Source organism: Oncorhynchus masou, chromosome 1 (genome assembly GCF_036934945.1).
Source record: "Oncorhynchus masou masou isolate Uvic2021 chromosome 1, UVic_Omas_1.1, whole genome shotgun sequence".
In the NCBI taxonomy this organism is placed as follows: domain Eukaryota; kingdom Metazoa; phylum Chordata; class Actinopteri; order Salmoniformes; family Salmonidae; genus Oncorhynchus; species Oncorhynchus masou.
This window is the reverse complement of record NC_088212.1, coordinates 73,916,330-73,941,279: the sequence shown is the minus strand read 5'-3', so window position 1 is coordinate 73,941,279 and position 24,950 is coordinate 73,916,330. Positions and strand designations below refer to the sequence as shown.

General features: G+C 45.1%; 1 protein-coding gene and 3 non-coding genes across 4 annotated transcripts; all 4 read right to left on the bottom strand.

The window, feature by feature from the left end:
- Positions 1 to 15,522: 15,522 nt before the first annotated feature.
- On the bottom strand, positions 15,523 to 19,166 carry LOC135550427 (small ribosomal subunit protein uS15-like). The gene is made up of 6 exons (XM_064981222.1): positions 19,067 to 19,166; positions 18,409 to 18,457; positions 18,062 to 18,140; positions 17,599 to 17,768; positions 16,039 to 16,139; positions 15,523 to 15,591 (listed from the first exon to the last, which is right to left on the bottom strand). Exons 1-6 carry the CDS (start codon positions 19,087 to 19,089, stop codon positions 15,558 to 15,560), a joined length of 456 nt encoding a protein of 151 aa, XP_064837294.1. The 5' UTR covers positions 19,090 to 19,166; the 3' UTR covers positions 15,523 to 15,557.
- LOC135551741 (small nucleolar RNA SNORA19) lies at positions 15,808 to 15,936 on the bottom strand. The gene has a single exon (XR_010457362.1). It is a non-coding gene; the product is annotated as a small nucleolar RNA SNORA19 (small nucleolar RNA).
- LOC135551789 (small nucleolar RNA SNORA73 family) lies at positions 16,229 to 16,448 on the bottom strand. Its single transcript, XR_010457376.1, has one exon. It is a non-coding gene; the product is annotated as a small nucleolar RNA SNORA73 family (small nucleolar RNA).
- Positions 17,852 to 17,983, bottom strand: LOC135551707 (small nucleolar RNA SNORA68). The gene has a single exon (XR_010457356.1). It is a non-coding gene; the product is annotated as a small nucleolar RNA SNORA68 (small nucleolar RNA).
- Positions 19,167 to 24,950: the final 5,784 nt, after the last annotated feature.

Here is a 24,950-nt window from a genome sequence, read left to right as displayed (position 1 = left end):
CACTTGCTAATTGGTTGAGCTGTACACTAGCCGCCAGGGGTGTCATGCACCCAAAAATCTAAGGGGGCACAATGTAGGTGAGGAAGTCTGGGGGGTGGTCCAGAGGGGGGCTAGTCCCCGCTGTAAGGGGGTGCGTGCTGGTGGCAGGGAAGTCAGGCGTAGGAGATTGAACTTGGTACAAACGGAGCAGTTTAATAAGTGCTCAAAAACTCAGAAAAACAAAATATACAAAATAATACATACAAGTGGGTACAAAACCCATCACACACCAGAACATAACTTGCACATAGCTTACAAACAAACAATCACCGACAAGATATTAGGAGGGAACAGAGGGTTAAATACAAAACATGTAATTGATGGGATTGGAACCAGGTGTGATACAAGACAAGACAAAACCAAAGGAAAATTAAAAGAGGATCGGCGATGTCTAGAAAGTTGGTGACTTCGACCACCGAACGCCGCCCGAACAAGGAGAGGGACCAACTTCGGCGGAAGTCATGACAGTACCCCACCCTGACGCGTGGCTCCAGCAGCATGTCAACACCGACCTCGGGAACTACCTGGAGGGCGAGGCGCAGGGCGATCCGGACGAACACGGTGGAACTCCTGCAGCATAGATGGGTTGAACACGTCCTGGACTGGAACCCAGATCCTCTCCTCCGGGCCGTACCCCTCCCACTCCACGAGATACTGAAGGCCCCTCGCCATTGAATCCAGTATGGAGCGAACGGAGTACACCGGGGCCCCCTCAATGTCCAGAGGGGACGGAGGAACCTCCCGCACCTCAGACTCCTATAGCGGACCAGCCACCACCTGCCTGAGGAGAGACACATGGAACGAGGGGTTAATGCGGTAATTGGGGGAAGCTGTAACCTATAACATACCTCGTTCACTCTCCTCAGGACTTTATGGCCCCACAAACCGCGAACCCAGCTTCCGGCAGGGCAGGCGGAGGGGCAGGTTTCGGGTCGAGAGCCAGACCCAGTCCCCCGGTGTGAACACCAGGGTCTCACTGCAGAGGCGATCTGCATTACTCTTCTGGCGCGTCACGGCCTGCTGAAGGTGGACACGGACAGCTTCCCATGTCTCCTCCGCGCGCCTGAACCAGTCGTCCACCGCAGGAACCTCGGTCTGACCCTGATGCCAAGGCGTATGAACCGGCTGGTACCCCAAATCAAATCAAATGTATATATATAGCCCTTCGTACATCAGCTGATATCTCAAAGTGCTGTACCGAAACCTAGCCTAAAACCCCAAACAGCAAGCAATGCAGGTGTTGAAGCACGTTGGCTAGGAAAAACTCCCTAGAAAGGCCAAAACCTAGGAAGAAACCTAGAGAGGAACCAGGCTATGTGGGGTGGCCAGTCCTCTTCTGGCTGTGCCGGGTGGAGATTATAACAGAACATGGCCAAGATGCTCAAATGTTCATAAATGACCAGCATGGTCAAATAATAGGTCTGGGACAGGTAGCACGTCCGGTGAACAGGTCAGGATTCCATAGCCGCAGGCAGAACAGTTGAAACTGGAGCAGCAGCACGGCCAGGTGGACTGGGGACAGCAAGGAGTCATCATGCCAGGTTGTCCTGAAGCATGGTCCTACGGCTCAGGTCCTCTGAGAGAGAGAAAAAAGAGAGAAAGAGAGAATTCGAGAGAGCATACTTAAATTCACTCAGGACACCAGATAAGACAGGAGAAGTACTCCAGATATAACAAACTGACCCTAGCCCCCCGACACATCAACTACTGCAGCATAAATACTGGAGGCTGAGACAGGAGGGGTCAAGAGACACTGTGGCCCCATCCAATGATACAGGGCCAGGGCCAAACAGGAAGGATATAACACCACCCACTTTGCCAAAGCACAGCCCCCACACCACTAGAGGGATATCTTCAACCACCAACTTACCATCCTGAGACAAGGCTGAGTATAGCCCACAAAAGATCTCCGCCACGGCACAACCCAGGGGGGTGCCAACCCAACCCAGTATGCACTGGATGGGAGAGATGTTAGTGGAGGAGTGGCGAAGCGAGTTCTGTGCCATCTCGGCCCAGGGTACGAACTCCGCCCACTCCCCTGGCCGGTCCTGGCAATAGGATCGCAGAAACCTACCCACATCCTGGTTAACTCTCTCCACCTGCCCATTACTCCTGGGGTGAAAACCTGAAGTAAGACTGATCGAGACCCCCAGACGTTCCATGAACGCCTTTCCAGACCCTAGACATGAACTGGGGACCCCGATCAGACACTATATCCTCAGGCACCCCTTAGTGCCGGAAGACGTGTGTAAACAAGGCCTCCGCAGTCTGTAGGGCTGTAGGGAGACTGGGCAGAGGGAGGAGATGACAGGACTTAGAGAAACAATCCACAACGACCAGGATCGCGGTGTTACTCTGTGAGAGTGGAAGATCAGTAAGAAAATCCACCAACAGGTGCGACCAAGGCCGCTGTGGAACAGGTAAGGGGTGTAGCTTACCTCTGGGCAGGTGCCTAGGAGCCTTACACTGGGTGCACACCGTGCAGGAGGAAACATAAACACTCACGTCCATAGCCAAGGTAGGCCACCAGTACCTCCCGCTCAAACAGCGCACTGTCCGACCGATCCCAGGATGACCAGAGGAGGGTGGTGTGTGGGCCCAAAAGATCAACCAGTCATGAACAGCAGACGGGATGTACAGACGCCCAGCGGGACACTGGACGGGAGCTGGCTCTCCACGTAACGCCTGTTCAATGTCCGTGTCCCACCCCCTACACTATTGGCACCACCAGGCAGGAGGCGGGGAGTATGGGAGTGGGATCCGTGGGCCGCTCCTCTGTGTCATGCAGCTGGGACAATGCGCCTGCCTTCACTTTCTGGAGCCTGGTCTGTAAGAAAGGGTAAACACAAAACGGGTGAAAAATGGCCCATCTTGCCTGGCGAGAGTTCAGTCTCCTCGCCGCCCGGATGTACTCCAGATTGCGGTGGTCAGTCTAGATGAGAAAAGGGTGTCTAGCCCCCTCAAGCCAATGTCTCCACACCTTGAAAGCCTTGACGACAACCAACAACTCCCGGTCCCCCACGTCATACCTTCACTCCGCCGGGCTTAGCTTCTTCGAGTAGAAGGCACAGGGGCAGAGCTTCGGTGGCGTACCCGAGCGCTGAGAGAGCACAACTCCTATCCCAGCCTCGGACGCGTCCACCTCCACTATGAACGCCAAAGAGGGATCCGGATGGGCCAGCACGGGAGCCGAGGTAAACAGAGCCCTCAGGTGACTAAAAGCCCTGTCCGCCTCAGCTGTCCACTGCAAGCGCACGGGGCCCCCTTCAGCAGTGAGGTAATGGGAGCCGCTACCAGACCAAAACCCTGGATAAACCTCCGGTAGTAGTTGGCAAACCCTAAGAACCGCTGCACCTCCTTTACCTTGGTGGGAGTCGGCCAATTATGCACGGCTGCAATTCGGTCACTCTCCATCTCCACCCCTGAGGTGGAAATTTGTATTTATTTTTATTTCACATTTATTTAACCAGGTAGGCAAGTTGAGAACAAGTTCTCATTTACAATTGCGACCTGGCCAAGATAAAGCAAAGCAGTTCGACACATACAACGACACAGAGTTACACATGGAGTAAAACAAACATATAGTCAATAATACAGTAGAAACAAGTCTATATACGATGTGAGCAAATGAGGTGAGATAAGGGAGGTCAAGGCAAAAAAAGGCCATGGTGGCAAAGTAAATACAATATAGCAAGTAAAACACTGGAATGGTAGATTTGCAGTGGAAGAATGTGCAAAGTAGAAATTTAAAAAATGGGGTGCAAAGGAGCCAAATAAATAAATAAAATAAAATAAATACAGTAGGGAAAAAGGTAGTTGTTTGGGCAAAATTATAGGTGGGCTATGTACAAGTGCAGTAATCTGTGAGCTGCTCTGACAGCTGGTGCTTAAAACTAGTGAGGGAGATAAGTGTTTCCAGTTTCAGAGATTTTTGTAGTTCGTTTCAGTCATTGGCAGCAGAGAACTGGAAGGAGAGGCGGCCAAAGAAATAATTGGTTTTGGGGGTGACCAGAGAGATACACCTGCTGGAGCGCGTGCTACAGCTGGGTGATGCTATGGTGACCAGCGAGCTGAGATAAGGGGGGACTTTACCTAGCAGGGTCTTGTAGATGACATGGAGTCAGTGGGTTTGGCGACGAGTATTAAGCGAGGGCCAGCCAACGAGAGCGTACAGGTCGCAATGGTGGGTAGTATATGGGGCTTTGGTGACAAAACGGATGGCACTGTGATAGACTGCATCCAATTTGTCGAGTAGGGTATTGGAGGCTATTTTGTAAATGACATTGCCGAAGTCGAGGATTGGTAGGATGGTCAGTTTTACAAGGGTATGTTTGGCAGCATGAGTGAAGGATGCTTTGTTTGTGAAATAGGAAGCCAATTCTAGATTTAACTTTGGATTGGAGATGTTTGATGTGGGTCTGGAAGGAGAGTTTACAGTCTAACCAGACACCTAGGTATTTGTAGTTGTCCACATATTCTAAATCAGAGCCGTCCAGAGTAGTGATGTTGGACAGGCGGGCAGGTGCAGGCAGCGATCGGTTGAAGAGCATGCATTTAGTTTTACTTGTATTTAAGAGCAAGTGGAGGCCACAGAAGGAGAGTTGTATGGCATTGAAGCTTGCCTGGAGGGTTGTTAACACAGTGTCCAAAGAAGGGCCAGAAGTATACAGAATGGAGTCGTCTGCGTAGAGGTGGATCAGAGACTCACCAGCAGCAAGAGCGACATCATTGATGTATACAGAGAAGAGAGTCGGTCCAAGAATTGAACCCTGTGGCATCCCCATAGAGACTGCGATACCCTAGGAAGGAGACGGACTGTTGGAAGAACAGGCATTTCTCAGCCTTGACGTACAGGTCATTCTCCAACAGGCGACCAAGCACTCTGCGCACCAGGGACACATGCTCAGTGCGTGTAACGGAGTATGTGTAGTGGAGGACCGAATGTACCCCTGACGCAGGGATTCGGAGACATATGTTTCCATAGCCTCGGTCTCCGCCTGTGTGAGAGGGGATACACGTGACTCCTGGGAAGTGCAGCGTCTACCAGGAGATCTATCGCACAATCGCCCCATCGATGAGGTGGTAATTGAGTCGCCTTCTTTTTGGAGGGAATGTGCACGGTGGAGACCTGGTCTGGAGTCTCCACCGTAGTAGCACCAACGGAAACCCCTTAACACCTACCTGAGCACTCTCGCAACCACTCCGTGAGAGCCCTCTGTGGCCAAGAAACAGTGGGGTTATGACAAGCTAACCATAGTAGGCCCAGCACCACGGGAAATACAGAAGAGTCAACAAGGAAAAGACTAGTTCGCAGTGTGACCTCTGCGGCCACAGATGGTGCACGAGCGGGAACCCCCTCCGGTCTCCCTGCGCACCGGCCCTCCCAGCTCCATGGGTAGAGGATGGAACCACCGGACCCCGATCAGAACGTCCACGGGTAGCCAGCAGGTTGTCCAGCCGGATGGACATGTCCACCAGCTGGTCAAACGTGAGGGTGGTGTCTCTGCAGGCCAACTCCCGACGGATGTCGCTCCATCCTGCTCCGGCAGCCAGGATCCTAAACTCCAGGGCGAACTCCTGGGCGCACCTCGTCTCCTGCCTCAGATGGAAGAGGCGCTCACCCGCCGCTCTACCCTCGGGCGGGTGGTCAAAGACTGCCCGGACACGTCGGGGAACTCCTCAAACTGCTCCAACGCCGCATCTCCCTCTCTCCACACGGCGTTGGCCCAATCCAGGGCTTTCCCGGTGAGGCACGAGACGAGGGCGGACACCCTCTCACGGCCCGATGGAGCCGGGTGGACAGTGGCCAGGTATAGCTCCAGTTGAAGCAGGAACCCCTGGCAGTTCGCAGCCTCTCCGTCGTACTCCTGGGGCAGGGAGAGACGAATCCCACTGGAACCAGGTGTAAAAGGGGCGCTCAGAGAAGACCCTGGTTGTGCTGGTGGGGGCACTGGAAGAACTCCCTGTCTCTCCCAGCAGTCCATAGTCCGGACAACGCGGCCCATGGCGGTGCCAAGATGGTGAAGCATCGCTGTGTGCTCCCGGACGCGCTCCTCCACCCCTATAACCGGGGTACCTGCTCCTGCTGACTCCATAGTCGGTTCGGTGATTCTGTAAGGGGTGCGTGCTGGTGGCAGGGAAGTCAGGCGCAGGAGATCGAACTTGGTATAAACGGAGCAGTTAAATAAGTGCTCAAAATCTCCGAAAACCAAAATATACAAAATAATACAAGTGGGTACAAAACCCGTCGCACACCAGAACATAACTTGCACATAGCTTACAAACAAACAATCGTTGACAAGACTTACGGGGGTACAGAGGGTTAAATACACAACATGTAATTGATGGGATTGGAACCAGGTGTGATACAAGACAAGACAAATCCAAAGGCAAATGAAAAGAGGATCAGCAATGGCTAGGAAGTCGGTGACTTCAACCTCCGAACGCTGCCCGAACAAGGAGAGGGACCAACTTCAACGGAAGTCGTGACACCCACTACCATTAGTTGGAGAATTTTGCATTTTTCAAACACGTGAAACAGCCTTTTCCTTCTAGAGCCATAATCATCATACTTAATTCTATGTAAAAGAAATGTCTATTTTCTTCATATCTATGCATACCTCTTGAGCTGCCTGTATCCTCCTGACTTGTATTACAAAAAAGAAACGTGCTTCTTTGCATCTCCGCTAAAATTTGGGTAAAAGATTGAAAGGAATGTGAGTCTTATTCAGAACAGTTATTGCTTGCTTTTCTAAAGTCTACCAACCTTGCCAGCAGACATGCCAGCTAAGACAGTTAGACAATCTCTAACTTGATAGCCTGAAATGGCTTCTTCGTAGCTCGTTACAGGGTTGGGAGATTGGGAACCTATCTAGGCTAGCTAAAGCCAACTTCATAAAATTGCCAGGTGGCAACTACAGAGAAACAACAGGACAAATCTGATGGGCATGATGCTTCTGCGTGCCGCTTTCAACCAGTTAGCAAGTAGTACATTTCCGAGTTTCCTAGTTACAACTAGCACGTGAATGCGACATGCGCTACCGTTCAAAAGTTTGGGGTCACTTAGAAATGTCCTTGTTTTTGAAAGAAAATCACAAAAAAATACAGTGTAGACATTGTTAATATTGTAAATTAATATTGTAGCTGGAAACGGCATATATTATTTTTAAATGGAATATCTACATAGGCGTACAGAGGCCCATTAGCAGAAACCATCACTCCGGTGTTCCAATGGCATGTTGTGTAAGCAAATCCAAGTTTATCATTTTAAAAGGCTAATTGATCATTAGAAAACCCTTTTGCAATTATGTTAGCACAGCTGAAAACTGTTGTCCTGATTAAAGAAGCAATAAAACTGGCCTTCTAGTTGAGTTTCTAGAGCATCAGCATTTGTGGGTTTGATTACAGGCTCAAAATGGCCAGAAACAAATAACTTTCTGAAACTCGTCAGTCTATTCTTGTTCTGAGAAATGAAGGCTATTCCATGCGAAACAAAAAGATTGATGGGCAAAAGAACACACACTGGACAGAGGAACTCTGCCTAGAAGGACTGTATTGTAATCGTCTTTGATGGGTGGTCGAATGTTCGTCGGCAAAGAATAATTAACTATATCATCTTCACCCCTCAAACAGTATTCTACAAGAGCACAGACACAAGGGACAACAGATACACCGGTCTCTACATTGTAGATGAGCTGAAGGCAGTCATCAATGACCTTGGACCAAAGAAGGTATTTGCACTGGTGACAGACAATGCAATCACATCATACCCATTGGCTGTGCTGCACATGCATTGAATCTGCTTCTTAAGGACATCATGGCACTGAAAACAATGGATACACTCTACAAGAGAGCCAAGGAAATGGTTAGGTATGTGAAGGGTCATCAAGTTGTAGCAGCAATCTGCAGTGGCTTGCAAAAGTATTCACCCCCCTTGGCATTTTTCCTATTTTGTTGCCTTACAACCTGGAATTAAAATGTATTTTGAGGGGGTTGTATCATTTGAATTGCACAACATGCCTACCACTTTGAAAATGCAAAACATTTTTTATTGTGAAACAAACAAGTAATAAGAGGGAAAAAAACTTGAGCGTGCATAACTATTCACCCCCCCCCCCACATCCAAAAAAAAGTCAATACTTTGTAGAGCCACCTTTTGCAGCAATTACAGCTGCAAGTCTCATGGGGTATGTCTCTATAAGCTTGGCACATCTAGCCACTGGGATTTTTGCCCATTCTTCAAGTAAAAACTGCTCCAGCTCCTTCAAGTTGGATGGGTTCCTGCTTGTGTACAGAAATCTTTAAATCATACCACATATTCTCAATTGGATTGAGGTCTGGGCTTTGACTAGGCCATTCCAAGACATTTAAATGTTTCCCCTTAAACCACTCGACTGTTGCCTTGGCAGTAAGCTTAGGGTCATTGTCCTGCCGGAAGATGAACCTCCGCCCCAGTCTCAAATCTCTGGAAGAATAAAACAGTTTTCCTTCGAGAATTTCCATGTATTTAGCTCCGTCCATCATTCCTTCAATTCTGACCAGTTTCCCAATCCCTTCCGATGAAAAACATCCCCACAGCATGATGCTGCCACCACCATGCTTCACTGTGGAGATGGTGTTCTCGGGGTGATGAGAGGTGTTGGTTTGCACCAGACATAGCGTTTTCCTTGATGGCCAAAAAGCTCCATTTTAGTCTCATCTGACCAGAGTACCTTCATCCATATGTTTGGGGAGTCTCCCACATGCCTTTTGGTGAACACCACACGTTTGCTTATTTTTTTCTGGCCACTCTTCCGTAAAGCCCAGGGCTTATGTGACTTCTGAAGGTAATTGGTTGCACCAGTTCAAAAAACATCTACATTTAAATGGTATTAATATTAATTTGCATATATTTCCGTTAATACCCATATATTCCTGTTAATTCCCATATATTCTCGTTAATTCCCACGTAAAGTTTCCACCTGTGAATATTCCAAAAAATGTGCAACCCTACAGAGAAATCACATGATCAGTATCACATGACTTAAGTGATGTGACATCTTAGAGGGGTCAGAACAACTTTCAAACAGGAAGCTCGCGGTAAGATCAGCGGCAAAAAAAATTCTCCGCTCATTTTTTTATTTCATTGAAAATTGCATTTTTTTTATTTTTCAGGGGGTGCTGCAGCATCCTCAGCACACCTACTTCCCCTAGCTTTGGAAACATCTTGAGGATTTCATACATATGTCATGGTTTTGGGCTATGATGTTGGATGGTTTTGGGCTATATGTTGGATAGATGTTGAAAGAGGTTACAGAAAAATTCTGAACAACAAAAGAGTGATCAAATTATATCTACATCTGTATAGGCTATGTAACTCTGTATTTCTTTAATGGTTAATATTGCCTGAAAATTCAAAATTGGATACTGACAGAAATATCTTAAAATATGCCAGCTGGCTGTGCTGTAATGGGACTATTATCCCATGCCTTACATTGTCCTCACACCCCAGATCCAGCAGCTATCAGGTTTCTCTGAGTGAGAGACTTCCCAGTAACAAAAATACACTGACATGGCAGGACCTCTCTCAAGAGCAGGGCAAGTTCACATAAAAAGAAGAAGCAACTGCTCAGGACGCCATTGTTGTCATCAGAGAAAATCTATAAATTGCCAGCTTTATTGTGTGCTATGGCTCACAATATGTTAAATGGCAATAAGTGAATGAATGATGAATCTACAATCCGACTCTCTCTGTGTGTGTGTGACAATGTGTATGCCAGTGTGTGTGGCATGTACACACAAAGCTGGTTTATCTGTGGATCTGTCAGCGTCATCTCTCTCACTGCAGCTGAAGGCCTTAAGGACAGAGAGCTTTCCCAACCATGACACATTACAATAATGCTTACGCTGCATCAAACGGACCTGCCCAATTTCCTGATGCTGCCCATAAATTTAACTTGAGGTGTGTGAGGCAAAGCTCAAAGTCACAGTACAGAGTACACAGCAGGCTACATCTCCATAAGTAAAGAGGGAAAAGAGCTGTATCACTGGACATCAAAAAAGGAAGACAACATATAATGTCTGGCCTCTCTCCAATGTCTTTATGACAACCTTTATTTTTACTATAGCCATTTGAATTCACGTATTCCTAATGATTCAGAATGAGTGGATTACATCTCAATAGATTTAGTACTGCCATCAGGCCTTTTATACCAATGCAGTGTTTTTTCTAAAAACGTTCTTACTGAACATAGTCTTTTGGTCCAATACATTTTTAAAAGGACTAAAAGAAGAGAAATAACTCTCCATATCCTCGTGGGCTTCCTGTTAGGTAAAGGTTATCAATCTCCTTCCTTCCTGGACTAAAACAACCCAGAGTACACTCCCAGGGAGCAGAAAGCATCAAACACCCCACTACAATATAAATATTTGATACTGAATCCCTATGGAGGAGGCTTTGCTGGCCTGTCCCCCATTGGTTTGATGTACTGTTCCTCTGGAATGATGGTGTGAAATCAAACACCCATTTGACGACAGATATTATACATCAAACAAGCTATTTTTGAAAACCTGCTTGATGATCACTGCTTTGTGTGATATATTGTTGTCTCTGCCTTCTTGCCTTTGTGCTGTTGTCTGTGCCCATGCATGTTTGTACCATGTTTAGTGCTTCTACCATGTTGTGCTGCTGCCATGTTGTGTTGCTACCATGTTGTCATGTGGTGTTGCTGCCATGCTATGTTTTTGTCTTAGGTCTCTCTTTATGTAGTGTTGTGGTGTCTCTCTTGTTGTGATGTGTGTTTTGTCCTATATTTTTATTTTTAATCTCAGCCCCCATCCCCGCAGGAGGCCTTTTGCCAGGCCGTCATTGTAAATAAGAATTTGTTCTTAACTGACTTGCCTTGTTAAATACATTTTAAATTAAAGAAAATAAAGAAAAAACTAAGCCAGAAGAAAATTATGGAGGCTGGCATATTGGGGTCGTGGGGATCTGTCTTTGATGACTCTGCAAACAATAGGGGAAGTTAGGTGAGCCAAATATCATGCTATTGTTTATTTTATTGTATCAGTATAACACACACAAATAAGCTTTTGAAAATAACTTTTGTAAATGTCAATGGAACATAAAGAATAACTTCTTGCTGCAGATGAGTGACAGGAACTCTCAGAGTGGTGATGTTATACCGTGTTCACATGCTAGTCGGAACTAGGAAACTCTGAAATGTCCGACTTGCTAAGTGGTTGAATGTGGCATGTGTATAACTACAACCAGTTAGCAAGTTGGATATTTCTGTGTTTCCTACATCCCTCTAGCACATGAAAGCTGCATTAGGCATTCAGAGCAAGGCTGCTGAGGGAGAGGCCCAGCACTGAGAGGTTGACAGCTCGCTGATCCCATGGGATCACAGTTATAGAGTCTATGGACAACTCTCCTGACGCGCTGCCTTTCTCATTCCACTGAATCCCTCTGCAGCAACTCAGTCCTGGAGACACACCACAAACTCTGAAAAACTGTATCAGCTAGTAGCAGTCTGGGGGGGGGGGAACATGACAATTTTAACTGGGATCAGTCGCTGCACTGCACTAAGTCGTCTACACTGGGGTGGTGTGCATTTACCAAAAGCATTTCAGAAAGAGAAAAATTCTCCAAACCATGAACCCTGGGGCAGAGGGGGACATAACACTGCAGTCCCCAGTCAACCTTTCTCCACTATTCTCTCTCTATCTCCCTTTCACACACACACACAGTAGTGATTGCACAGTCCTGCGCAGCTCTGCAGTATAGGCGCTGCTGCTGATTCCCGCCTCTCCACTGCCAGAGGCTCACAATGCAGCAAGGTGACTCAATGTTATCGTCCTCTCCTAGGAGGCAGCAGCTCCGGCTGAATCAGTGCTAGCTGAAGGGGCTCTGCAGCAAATGCAATAAAGATCTTACAGGCAATCTGATATATCACACCAAGATGGCATTTCACTCCTCAGGCACTAAAACCATGCCCCTGTCCAACACAGATAGTGATACATCAAGATATACTGATATAAAATCAATAAGTGTGACATCTTCATTACCTGTTATTCTTTTAGAAGAATAAAGCTAGCCTAAGTAATATATGTTAAATCTCCAGAAAAAAAGATCACAGAACAGCTCACCCCTTAATAATGCTTCTATTTATAGGCTCCTGCCTTCAAGAAACTTTAGGAACCATATTGGTAATATGATCTTAGACAATAATGTTTTCTTTGATTACTGATGGCCAAAATGTAAAGACATCTAAACCAGAGGCTATCAAATATTTCCAATGATTAATGATGAATTAAAGATGAATATCTTTTGAAGTCACATAAGCAGAGAATAGTCTAATCATATAAATACTACCTAAGGTGGGGCAACTCATGACATAGAACAAAAGTTGAAGGTGATGTTGAAGTGAATCATCTTCTGGCAGGTGTATGGTTCCATCTGGATGGAGAGTAAGTACAGCTTCCAGGTCCTGCACTCGGTCTCCCCAGAGGGGCCAAGTGAGCAGGACTGCTGGGTGAGAGATTAGGCTCCATTAATCAGAATGCAGCTTCCTGTCAGTCTTAAGGATTGTAGGTTTACATGACCGCTAGTTAAGAGTAGTCTTTGTGGGCTGTGGTGTCAGCCACTTTTACTTAATATCAGAACCACCATCCCATGATAAATGTACCAGTTGCACATGCAAAAACATGTCTGCTGAATTCAACTGCTTCACAAACATGTAGCACCAAAATGAGTAACTTCAGGCATTTAGCCTTTAAGGGCATAACTGTAGTTCAGTCAGTGTAATTTAACAGTTAAATGCTGCTCTCTTGTGGTAAAATGGTGCATTACGACTGATCACTTCACTACAGAAGTATTTTTCCATCATTAAGGCATCAATACAGTAATTTAGCCTGTAAATGCCACAGAACAAAGGGTTTTCATTGATTGCATGTGGAGGCCCAGTCTGTTATATCATGTCTCCACCTTTCTTTCCCCTGCTGCGAGTCAGAGCTGGGAGGAAGCATGGAGAGCACAGCAGTTTCTACACCAGGTTGCCTAGGAACCAGAGCCTCTCCATCCAATTATTTAAAAAACACATTTAACAAGGTAACAATGAATCTACACATAATTTTTTATTTCACCTTTATTTAACCAGGTAGGCCAGTTGAGAACATGTTGTCATTTACAACTGCGACCTGGCCAAGATAAAGCAAAGCAGTGAGACAAAAACAACACAGAGTTACACATGGGATAAACAAAACGTACAGTCAACAACACAATAGAAAATCTGTATACAGTGTCTGCAAATGAAGTAAGGAGGTAAGGCAATAAATAGGCCAATAGTGGCGAAGTAATTACAATTTAGCAATTTACACTGGAGTGACATATACGGATGAGGATGTGCAAGTAGAAATACTGGTGTGCAAAAGAGCAGAAAAACAAAAATGGTCATGGGGTAGGTTTTTGGTTGGATGGGCTATTTACAGATGGGCTGTGTACAGCTGCAGCGATCGGTAAATTACTCTGACAGCTGACGCTTAAAAGTTAGAGAGGGAGATATAAGTCCCCAATGTCAATGACTTTTGCCATTCCTTCCAGTCATTGGCAGCAGAGAACTGGAAGGAAAGGCGGCCAAATCAGGTGTTGGCTTTGGGGATGACCAGTGAAATATACCTGCTGGAGCATGTGCTACGATGGTGACCAGTGAGCTGAAATAAGGCGGGGCTTTACCGAGCAAAGACTTATAGATGACATGGAGCCAGTGGGTTTGGCGAGGAATATTTAGCCAGCCAACGAGAGCATACAGATCACAGTGGTGGGTAGTATATGGGGCTTTGGTAACAAAACAGATGGCACTGTGATAGACTACATCCAATTTGCTGAGTAGATTGTTGGAGGCTATTTTGTAAATTATATCACCGAAGTCAAGGATCGGTAGGATAGTCAGTTTTATGAGGGTATGTTTGGCAGCATGAGCGAAGGATGCTTTGTTGCGAAATAGGAAGCCGATTCTAGATGTAAGTTTGGATTGGAGATGCTTAATGTGAGTCTGGATGGAGAGTTTACAGTCTATCCAGACACCTATGTATTTATAGTTGTCCACATATAAATCAGAACCGTCCAGAGTAGTGATGCTCGTCGGGTGGGGGCAGTGATTGATTAAAGAGCATGCATTTTGTTTTACTAGCATTTAAGAGAAGGAGGCCACGGAATGAGTGTAGTATGGCATTGAAGCTCATTTGGACACTTAAGTGTTTGTATAATAGAAATTACTTTGAAAAAAACCTTCAATACAATTGGTTAGCAATCATTAGCAAGAAGGCATTTTCAAAATACACTGAACAAAAATACAAATGCTACAATTTCAAAGACCTAACAGAGTAGGCTCTAACTATGGATTTCACATGACCAGGTAGGGGAATAGCATAGGGCCCACCCATTTGGGAGCCTAGCCAATGAGAATTAGTTTCTTCCCGCGAAAGCGCTTTATTGCTGACAGAAATACTCCTAAAACAATCCTGCAAGTGAAGCAGCCAGATGTGGTCTTGGGCTGGCGTGGTTACACATGGCCTGAGATTGCGAGGCCAGTTGACTGTACTGCAAAACTCTTTTAAACATTGGAGGCAGCTTATGGTAAAGATATTAACACACCCCAAGCGTTAAGACTCCTGAACAGGTAACCAAATGGCTACCCGGACTATTTGCATTGTGTGCCCCCGCCCCAACCTCTTTTACGCTATTGCTACTCGGTTTATCATATATGCATAGTCACTAACTATAGTCATGTACATACTCCCTCAATTGTCCCAACCAACCAGTGCTCCCACACATTGGCTCACCGGGTTATCTGCATTGTTTCCCGCCACATCCTGACGCTACTGCCATATATATGCAGTCACTTTAACCATATCTACATACCTCAATCAGCCTAACTGGTGTCTGTATATAAGCCCCACTCTTATTTCACTGTCTTTTTAGTCTTTACTTTCCCATTGTTCACCTAATACCTTTTTTGTACTATTGGTTAGAGCCTGTAAGTAAACATTTCACTGTAAGATCTGTAGTATTGGGCGCAAGTGACAAATAAACCTTGATTTGATGGACAACCCTGCAGTAAGCATGTCAATTCTACACTCCCTCAAATTGCAACATGTGACATTGTGTTGTGACAACTGCACATAGTGGCCTTTCATTGTCCCCAGAACAAGAAGCACCCGTTTAATGATCATGCGGTCATCAGCTTCTTGATTGGCCACACCTGTTAGGTGGATGGATTATCATGGCAAAGCAGAAATGCTCACTAACAGGGATGAATCCAAACTTAAGATAAACATTTCATGCATATGGAACATTTCTGGGATTTTTTAAATATTTCAACTCATGAAACATGGGACCAACACTTTAAATGTTGCATTTATATTTTTCAGTGTAAGTACCATCATGTGTACTTCAGCCAACCTTTAGACCCCCTACACTGAAACAAAAACACAGCAGACAAGACCTTTCCAAATTGATATTTATTTGTGAGAAAGACTCCTTATGCCACCAGAGCAGAAGCAGTAGAGGATTCGCTGTGAATTAAGGGGGAAAAGTGATTAGTACAGGAAAGCTGTGTAATCAACCAAAGTTGATCACCCACTCTGACTAATAATACAAGTAGTCGTATGGTTGATAATCAGGTCAAAAGTCAATACGTGTACATTTGTTAGTATACATTTTCAGCCTGCGGGAGACTGATAATTAACCAGTTAGAATAATGCCTCTGGCAGTTGGTAACAGGGTCAGGGAGATGTATGAAGGGGACTGGCAGGTTGGCACAGAACAGCCATTCTGCTAATTTACCTCCAAGGTTTTATCTAGCACATAAGAAATATCTCAGCTCTTACAAGGGAAGAACAGGACAATGAAATGTGCCATTTACTGAACAAAAACTGAAAATATTAATAGAGTTGGTACTAAGCCTTCATGCTGGCTTAATCTCCCTAAGGCCAATAAAGCAGCGAAGAGTTAATACATACTACTTCCAGTTGGGAGCAAGAACTCTCTTCGTCTTGTAGTAACGTGCCAATCTGTGGATTCTACTTTCAGTGAGAATCAGACGGAACTTGGCATCCTTGTCCTGCAAGAAAAATGTTTAGTTAAAAAGCCATTCCACAGTCAAAAAAATCAAGACAGTCAATGGCAAAGGCGGGTATTACAACCGAGTTAAATTATGCACTACATGATTTGCCTCCCCAGTCATGGCCCATAGGCTCTGGGAAGATAGGAATATGCAGGATGCCGTCCCTACCAGCCCAAAGGCTGGGAACAGGCTTGCTGTCAATGTTGTGGGATGGGACTGTACATCATGGCACTGTACAGTGCTGCGCTCCTATAAGCCACTTGGACAGAGCAATGCAAGAGCAACCTTACCGGATGTCCACATTGAGCATCAGTCAACTCATTTTTACATCGGGGCTGTAATTTAGTTGGATTTTCAAACAGCTAGTTTTGCTTGAGAATCCTGGTGGTTTAACCTTGTGACTAGGGGGCAGTATTTTCATTTTTGGAAAAATAACGTTCCCGTAGTAAACAGGATATTTTGTCAGGACAAGATGCTAGAATACGCATATAATTGACAGCCTAGGATAGAAAACTCTAAAGTTTCCAAAACTGTAAAAATACTGTCTGAGTATAACAGAACTGATGTTGCAGGCAAAAGCCTGAGAAAAATACAAACAAGGGACTTATTTAGAAGGCTCTGCGTTCCTATGCATCCCTATAGAGCAGTGAATGGGCTATCAACCAGATTACTTTTTCTACGGCTACCCTAATGTGTCTAGTGTCACAATACATAGTTTCAAGCATTTATTTTGAAAAATGAGCCTGAACGTCAACATTGCATCAGTGATCTGCTGAAGTCTCTCATAGTGTTTGGTGCGTAAAGGACAAATGCGGGCCTTATTTCTCTCTCTCCTACTAAGAAGCCACCATTCCCGGTTAATATATTATCGAATAGATATTTGAAAAACACCGTGAGGATTCATTATAAACTACGTTTGCCATGTTTCTGTCGATATTATGGAGCTAATTTTGAATATTTGTAGCCGTTTTCATGACTGCAATTTCCGGGCGATTTCTCAGCCAAACGTGAAGGACAAACGGAGCTATTTCGCCTACAAAAATAATATTTTGGGAAAAAAGGAACATTTGCTATCTAACTGGGAGTCTCGTGAGTGAAAACATCCGAAGCTCATCAAAGGTAAACGATTTAATTTGATTGCTTTTCTGATTTCCGTGACCAAGTTACCTGCTGCTAGCTGGACAAAATGCTATGCTAGGCTATCGATAAACTTACAAATGCTTGTCTAGCTTTGGCTGTAAAGCATATTTTGAAAATCTGAGACGACCAGGTGATTAACAATAGGCTAAGCGGTGTCTCAATATATTTCCTAGGAATATTTATGTATGTTGCGTTATGCTAATTAGTGTCAGATGATGACTACGGCCCCGTTCACGGGCTGGGGTGTCACTAGAGGTTAACAGTCTCCGTCCTCCCTGGAAGTTAACCCGAGACAAACATTTAAAGGCCCTGTTACCTTTCGGTTCCTCTCCAGATGCTTCCTTATAGCAACAGCCTTCTTGATGAGGTGGTAAAGATCCTCGGGCAGGTCAGGGGCCAGGCCCTTGGACTTGAGGATCCTCAGGATCTTGTTTCCAGTGACAAAGCGCACCTGGGCAACACCATGCGAGTCCCTAAGGATCACACCTGTGGAGAGAATAGTATCAGTATGGCGAGAAAGATTAAATGTGAGTATATGCCTAGGACAACACTGGCTAAATCTGGATTGATAATGTTGAACCTTGAATTCACTTTCAACGGCACAGCAGCTTCAGAGAAAGGCGACAAGGAACGCATTGATTTTAGCACACCTGACAAGATCATACTATTCATTTGATATGGCCGTTGGGTTAAGGTGCATAAATCATTGCCACCAGATGAACTGAGAAGAGAACCTTATGGAAAGGGCTGGACAGTATTCAAATTAACAAGGTCCTTACCGATCTGGGAGGGAGAAAGACCCTTCTTGGCAAGCTTGAAGATCTGCTCTTTGACATCATCAGATGTTACCTTCAGCCACTGTAGAACATTTCAGAGTTTGAGAGACCGATTTCCCCTTTGTTCATTTAAAAACTTTTATTCACAGTATCGATCCTTTGTTCGATATTTAGCTAGACTGCAATATGACATGCACATTCCAGTCCTAGTTGCCTCAATGTTGATATATTGGCAAACCATGTGGTCACATCACCAGGTTAGCCAGATTCAAACACATCATACAAACTAAACGCCAGTTAACCATCCAAAAGTTATGACATTGGAACGTTATGAACAACTTGATGCTTACGGTGGGCACACTGCGTCTGTAGGGAAGTGCAGACTGGGACAGGCCCTTGCTGAAACAGAAAGTCGCTGTAAGTCGGTAGCTACAGTAACTACATTATGATGACAAACAGCCAAGGGCTGTTAAAGCCACGCTTGGACTAGAAATGATGCATTTCAACTAGCTAGTTATTTGGGTAGTGCAGTACTGTATAAGTACTAACTAGATACCTAGTTGGCTAGTGCGGTACTGTGCAACTAGCTAGTTACCTTGCTAGTGTTGGGTAGAAACTATGGCTAAACTGGTCTACATTACGTTAACGTTATCATTAGAATGGGCAAACATTGTCATGTGGTTTAGGGCGACGGTTTCATCGAGCGGGTTATTTGTTTCCATTCTAATATCAACGCATATATAACTAAACACCTATATAATTATTCTAATGACTGTAAACCATCTGCTAACTTGGTAGGACTGCGTGCGCGGCCATCATGGCACTGTGTCGGTAGAACGCTAGTTGTTAGCCAGCTAGCTAGCAATAATTATTGTTTAAATATTTGTACAAATGTGTAGACAAAACATCTGTTGGGGTTGATGAGAAACCGTAAAACGAATAAAAAGTTCCAGCTACAGAGAACAAAAGCCAATATGCTAATTGTTTCTGAATTAAGTGCATGCTTACCCAGGAGCGTGCATGCGACCCATGATGGCGTTCTAAAGGAAAAGAAAGAGACAGAAAAACCTGCGCCCTTTCGGAAGTAGAGCTTTTAATCGGAAATGACGTAGGCTGAAGGGAAAAAAATGCATGGCAGGACTAGCGAATTGTTTAAATACAAATGGCTGTTGTGTTTCATATCGACCACGGAATGAGTGACATTTTTTATTAAATATTTGCATAATGATATTAGGAAACGTAAAATAGCGTCAGTGCAATTAAAGATCAGAGAATCACCAACAGCAAGAGCGACATCATTGATGTATAAAAAAAAATAAAAAATCAAGAGAAAAGAGTCGGCCCGAGAATTGAACCCTGAGGCACCCCCATAGAGGCTGCCAGTGGTCCGGACAACAGGCCCTCCGATTTGACACACTAAACTCTATATGAGAAGTAGTTGGTAAACCAGGTGAGGCAGTCATTTGGGAAGCCAAGGCTGTTGAGTCTGCCGATAAAAATGTGGTGATTGATAGAGTCGAAAGCCTTGGCCAGGTCGATGAATTACGACTGCACAGTATTGTCTTTTATCGATGGTGGTTATGATATCGTTTAGGACCTTGAGCGTGGCTGAGGTGCACCCATGACCAGCTCGGAAACCAGATTGCAAAGTGGAGAAGGTACGCGGGATTCGAAATGGTCGGTGATCTGTTTGTTAAATTGGCTTTCAAAGACCTTAGAAAGGCGGGTAGAAGACATATAGGTCTGTAACAGTTTGGGTCTAGAGTGTCTCCCCCGTTGAAGAGGGGGATGACCGCGGCAGCTTTCCAATCTATGGGGATCTCAGACGATACAAAAGAGAGGTTGAACAGACTAGTAATAGGTGTTGCAACAATTACGGCAGATCATTTTAGAAAGAGAGGGTCCAGGTTGTCTAGCCCAGCTGATTTGTAGGGGTCTAGATTAAGGAAGCCCCCCGCACCTCTCAGATTGTGGGGTTAGGTTACATGCATTCAGTTGTACAACTGACTAGGTATCCCCCTAAACGTATCATACATGTGAAAGAGATGCTGGAGACGAGAAGCAAGTACAGGGCGTGAACATTTACTGGAAAACAGACATCTGGACAGGGGAAACAAAACGACATAACAACAATAATGCTGACACAGGGAACAAACTGAGGAACCGACAGATATAGTATGGCAAGCCGGCTGAGGCGTTGGAGCCTGGCGAGCCGGCTGAGGCGTTGGAGCCTGGCAAGCCGGCTGAGGCGTTGGAGCCTGGCGAGCCGGCTGAGGCGTGGGCGCCTGGCGAGCCGGCTGAGGCGTGGGCGCCTGGCGAGCCGGCTGAGGCGTGGGCGCCTGGCGAGCCGGTTGAGGCGTGAGCGCCTGGCGAGCCGGTTGAGGCGTGAGCGCCTGGCGAGCCGGCTGAGGCGTGAGCGCCTGGCGAGCCGGCTGAGGCGTTGGAGCCTGGCGAGCCGGCTGAGGCGTTGGAGCCTGGCGAGCCGGCTGAGGCGTTGGAGCCTGGCGAGCCGGCTGAGGCGTTGGAGCCTGGCGAGACGGCTGAGGCGTTGGAGCCTGGCGGACCGGCTGAGGCGTGGGCGCCTGGCGAGATGGCTGAGGCGTGGGCGCCTGGCAAGACGGCTGAGGCGTGGGCGCCTGGCGAGCCGGCTGAAGCATGATGTGGGGTGGGCGCCGGCTGAGCCAACCGAGGCAAAAAGACCACTCGACCCAGCTAAGGCATGGAAGCCCGACAAGCTACCTGAGGCACCCCCGGTACAATCGGCAATGGCACCCAGACCCGACGTCACCAACTATAACGAAAACTCCCTGATGCTTCCTTTAGTGGTGTGAGCATTCTATAAGGATCGACACTGGAAACGAGAAGCAAGTACAGAGAGTGAACATTTACTGTAAAACGGACATTAAAACAAAAACAGCATCTGGACAGGGGAACATAACAACAATAATGCTGACACAGGGAACCAACTGAGGAACAGACATAGATAGAAGGGCAATCTACAGAGTAATGGATTCCAGGTGAGTCCAATATTGCACGGCTGCACGTAATGATGGTGACAGCTGGCGCCAGAGAGTGAGAGCGGGAGAAGGTGTCACACAGAGGCTGACATCTAAAATATTCAGATTTTATTAAAATATTCAGGTTTAGGACATCAATCATTTCCTGGGCATTTTAAGGACATCTCAGTAGGGAAAACAGCATCCCGGGTCACCTCAGCATCCTCCTGTAAAGGGAACAGAAGAAGATAATTTTTTAGCAGAGAGAATTAAGAAAAAATTTACCATTTGTGACTTTGATTGTGCGGCGTGACCATTTTACCTACTCATGCACCTCCACCTTAGTCTTCTTTGTAGTAGCAGCCTCCTTCTTCCCCAGGCAACAAAGACATCTCAGTCTCCTCCAGAAGGAGGCCTTCTTATTGGAGGAGTCTTTACTTGCCACTTTTCCCACCTCAGCCATTATTTCCATTGGGGTCCCCTCAGGCACAGCCTGGCTGATCAGGTGGACCACCTTAGTCTCATCTTCCTCATGGATACTGGTCAGGGTCTGTTCAGAGCACCCTGACCTCAGTGACAGGGAAGACATTGCCCGGCTCTTTGATCTCTTCCTTGGCACGGTGGGAGAGGGATACTTCTCCAGCGGAGGCATTCTTTCTTGTTGGATTAGTTCCTCACAGCGTGGGTAGATTGCAAAAGGCCATGACTTATCCACACAATGTGAGGACAAATGGCTAATAATGCTTATCTCATTAGAGTCATGTTCCTTGGAGCCCCAAGCAGCTTTAGGAAGAGGTGGCATTGGTGAATGCAAGGATGTCACGGATGCAAGGAGTTGGGAAACAGAAGTCACTGGCATTCCCAAGGAGGTTCTGGATGCCATGATCTGGCTCATGGAGATCCCAGTGAGTTCACTGACCTGAACCACTCGAGACATTTCTTCAGTGAGCTCCTCTATAGAAGGGGCCATTGATGAACGAGATGGACTTTGATCCATGACAATTTATAGATTGATCAATCCATTGATCACTCATGCAAAAAAAGTTATTACTGCTCTTGCTCTGAAAATAATTGCACAAATCAAAATTACATTATAATACAACGCTGGTATTCATTGAATTTGGCAATGTTTCCAATTTGTCCTGATGGTGGCACTATGTGACCAAAGCTTGAACCCCAGAAGCTTGCAGCTACATTTGAATTTGAAGTTGACTGATGGCTAATCTTGATCCACTAGAATGCACATGTCATCATTCATCATGTAACAACATCTGCCCTCATAAAGATGATGATTATGATGTAATAATCATAGAAATAGAATGATTCTAATTATAATGACTCATTCTATTGTCATAATGATGATAGTTTATGGATAAAATAGCCCAGAGCCATGTACAATGAAAGAATGTATAAAAACATGTAGAGTGTTGGTCCCATTTTTCATTAGCTGAAACAAAAGATCACAGACATCCATCCAACTGACAGGTGTGCCATATCACCTTGTACTTTGGACATTAAAAGGCCACTCTAAAATGTGCAGTTTTGTCACAACACAATGCCACACATATCACAAGTTTTGAGGCAGTGTGCAATTGGCATGCTGACTGCAGGAATATCCACCAGAGCTGTTGCCAGTGAATTGAATGTTAATTTCTTTACCATAAGCCGCCTCCAATGTCGTTTGAGAGAATTTGACAGTACGTCCAACCGGCCTCACAACCGCAGACCACATGTAACCACGCCAGCCCAGGACCTCCACATCTGGCTTCTTCACCTGCGGGATCGTCTGAGACCATCCAACCGGACAGCTGATGAAACTGAGAAGTATTTCTGTCCGTAATAAAGCCCTTTTGTGGGGAAAAAGTCATTCTGATTGTCTGGGCCTGGATCCCACGTGGCTGGGCCTGGCTCCCAAGTGGCTGGGCCTATGCCCTCCCAGGCCCACCCATGGCTGTGCCCCTGCCCAGTCATGTGAAATCCATAGATTAAGGCCAAATGTATTTATTTCAATTGACTCATTTCCTTATATGAACTGCAACTCAGTAAAATCATTGAAGTCAAATAAAATTGTATTTATCACAGGCGCCGGATACAACATGTGTAGACCTTACCGTGAAATGCTTCCTTACAAGCACTTAACCAACAATGCAGTTAAAAAAAATAGAGTTAATAAAATATTTACAATATATTAAAGCAGGAGTTCTTAAACTTCTTCAGCCTGGGACCCAAGCTTAGGAAAATATGCAACTTATACGTAAATATCGGTACATTTCATTGCCCTTATGCCTAATAAAAAGCAATATAAATAAAAACAAATAACAAAGAAATACCCATAAATATATGTTGTTTGTTTTTCTCTATTAAAAACACTCTTACATATCTGTCTAGGTTGGTACTGTTGCAGTTAAAATACAATAAATAATTTCATTCTGAACCGGAATAAATGGATTGATTACATCACACAGATGTATAACAGAACACACACAGGCTTTTTGATCGTGCAACCCTAAGTAACAGTACAGAGTTGGGTATGGCTGCCTTTTCCTGTTACGCTCCTTGCCTATGGAATAGCCTGCAGACTAACCTTAAACTTGAGACTCTTGTCCCCCTGTCGCCCATTTTAAATATTTATTGGAGGATTTTTATTTTTGTGTTGCTTGTAACTGTTTCGGGTAATGCAAGTTCTTGTGCTGTTAGGGGAATAACCTGTGTGTAAATGTAATCTGCTGCTGTATTTTTTTGTGTTATCTGTGATTGTTTTGTTTGCCTTGTTTAGTTTCTTAATCATTGTACCTAAACTGTATACGCAGGGCCCAGCTGTAAACATGTATACGCAGGGCCCAGCTGTAAAAGAGACCTTGGTCTCAGTCTGTGTTCCTTGTTGAAATAAAGGTATAATAATAAATAAATAAATAATTTTAAAAATTCAGGCCAACTGTACATCTTAAGGTATAAATTATTGTTGATAGAAAGTCTAGGTTGGAAATGTTGCTGTTAAAATACATGTTTTATTCTGAACTGGAATAAACTGATTGATCACATCACACAGATGTAGCTCAGAAAACTAGTACATACACACAGTCCTAATGAGAGGTTAAAGTTTTCAACAAGCATGTCTATTCTGGGCTCAGTTTTTGACAGTGCAAAACTGAGGTCATGCTCAGCATTCACACTGTTTCTGTACTTGAGAACCATGAATTGCATAGGTATGTGGTGCCAAACTGGATCAGAATATCTACTGCTTTCTCAGTTAGGCAGGAGACTGCTTCCTGCTGCAGATGAACAAACCAGAACTGTGTGACTGTTTGCCTCAAAAAGCATCTTGCTTCAATCAGTTTATTCCAGATCAGAATAACAATTATTACTTGTAATAGCAACAGTTCCGACCTAGACTTGTTTTTAACAATAATTTCTACAGTAAAATTTACAGTAGGCTTGAATTTTTCATCTTCATCTGAACTGTTTCTTAGGGTTTAACTATCAGTAGCTAGTTAGCTTGCTTTGGCTAACGTTAGCTATTAGCTGTGTAACGTTACAAACCCAGGGGATTATTTGAAAGAGAAACTCACATCTTCTACTATGCGAGATAGTACTCCCTTATTTCTGATTATCATCATTACTTGTTATAAAATGACAATGCCTTGTTATTTTACTTTTCCACTTTCGAAGCACTGTTTCCCGAAGCATTCTGCACTGTTCTTAAATAACTCCCTGGGTTTACTGGCATGTAGTGCCTGGATGTTTGGTCAGGACGTGTCGTTTTATTAATTTGTTCGTTTTGAGAGACTCATTAATAAACACTTCTCCACACAAAACACATTGTGGGCGCTCCTCGTAATTTCGCAAGGTTTGTATGAAAGAGACAAAAAGCAATCACTGTATTTGCGTTTCATGAC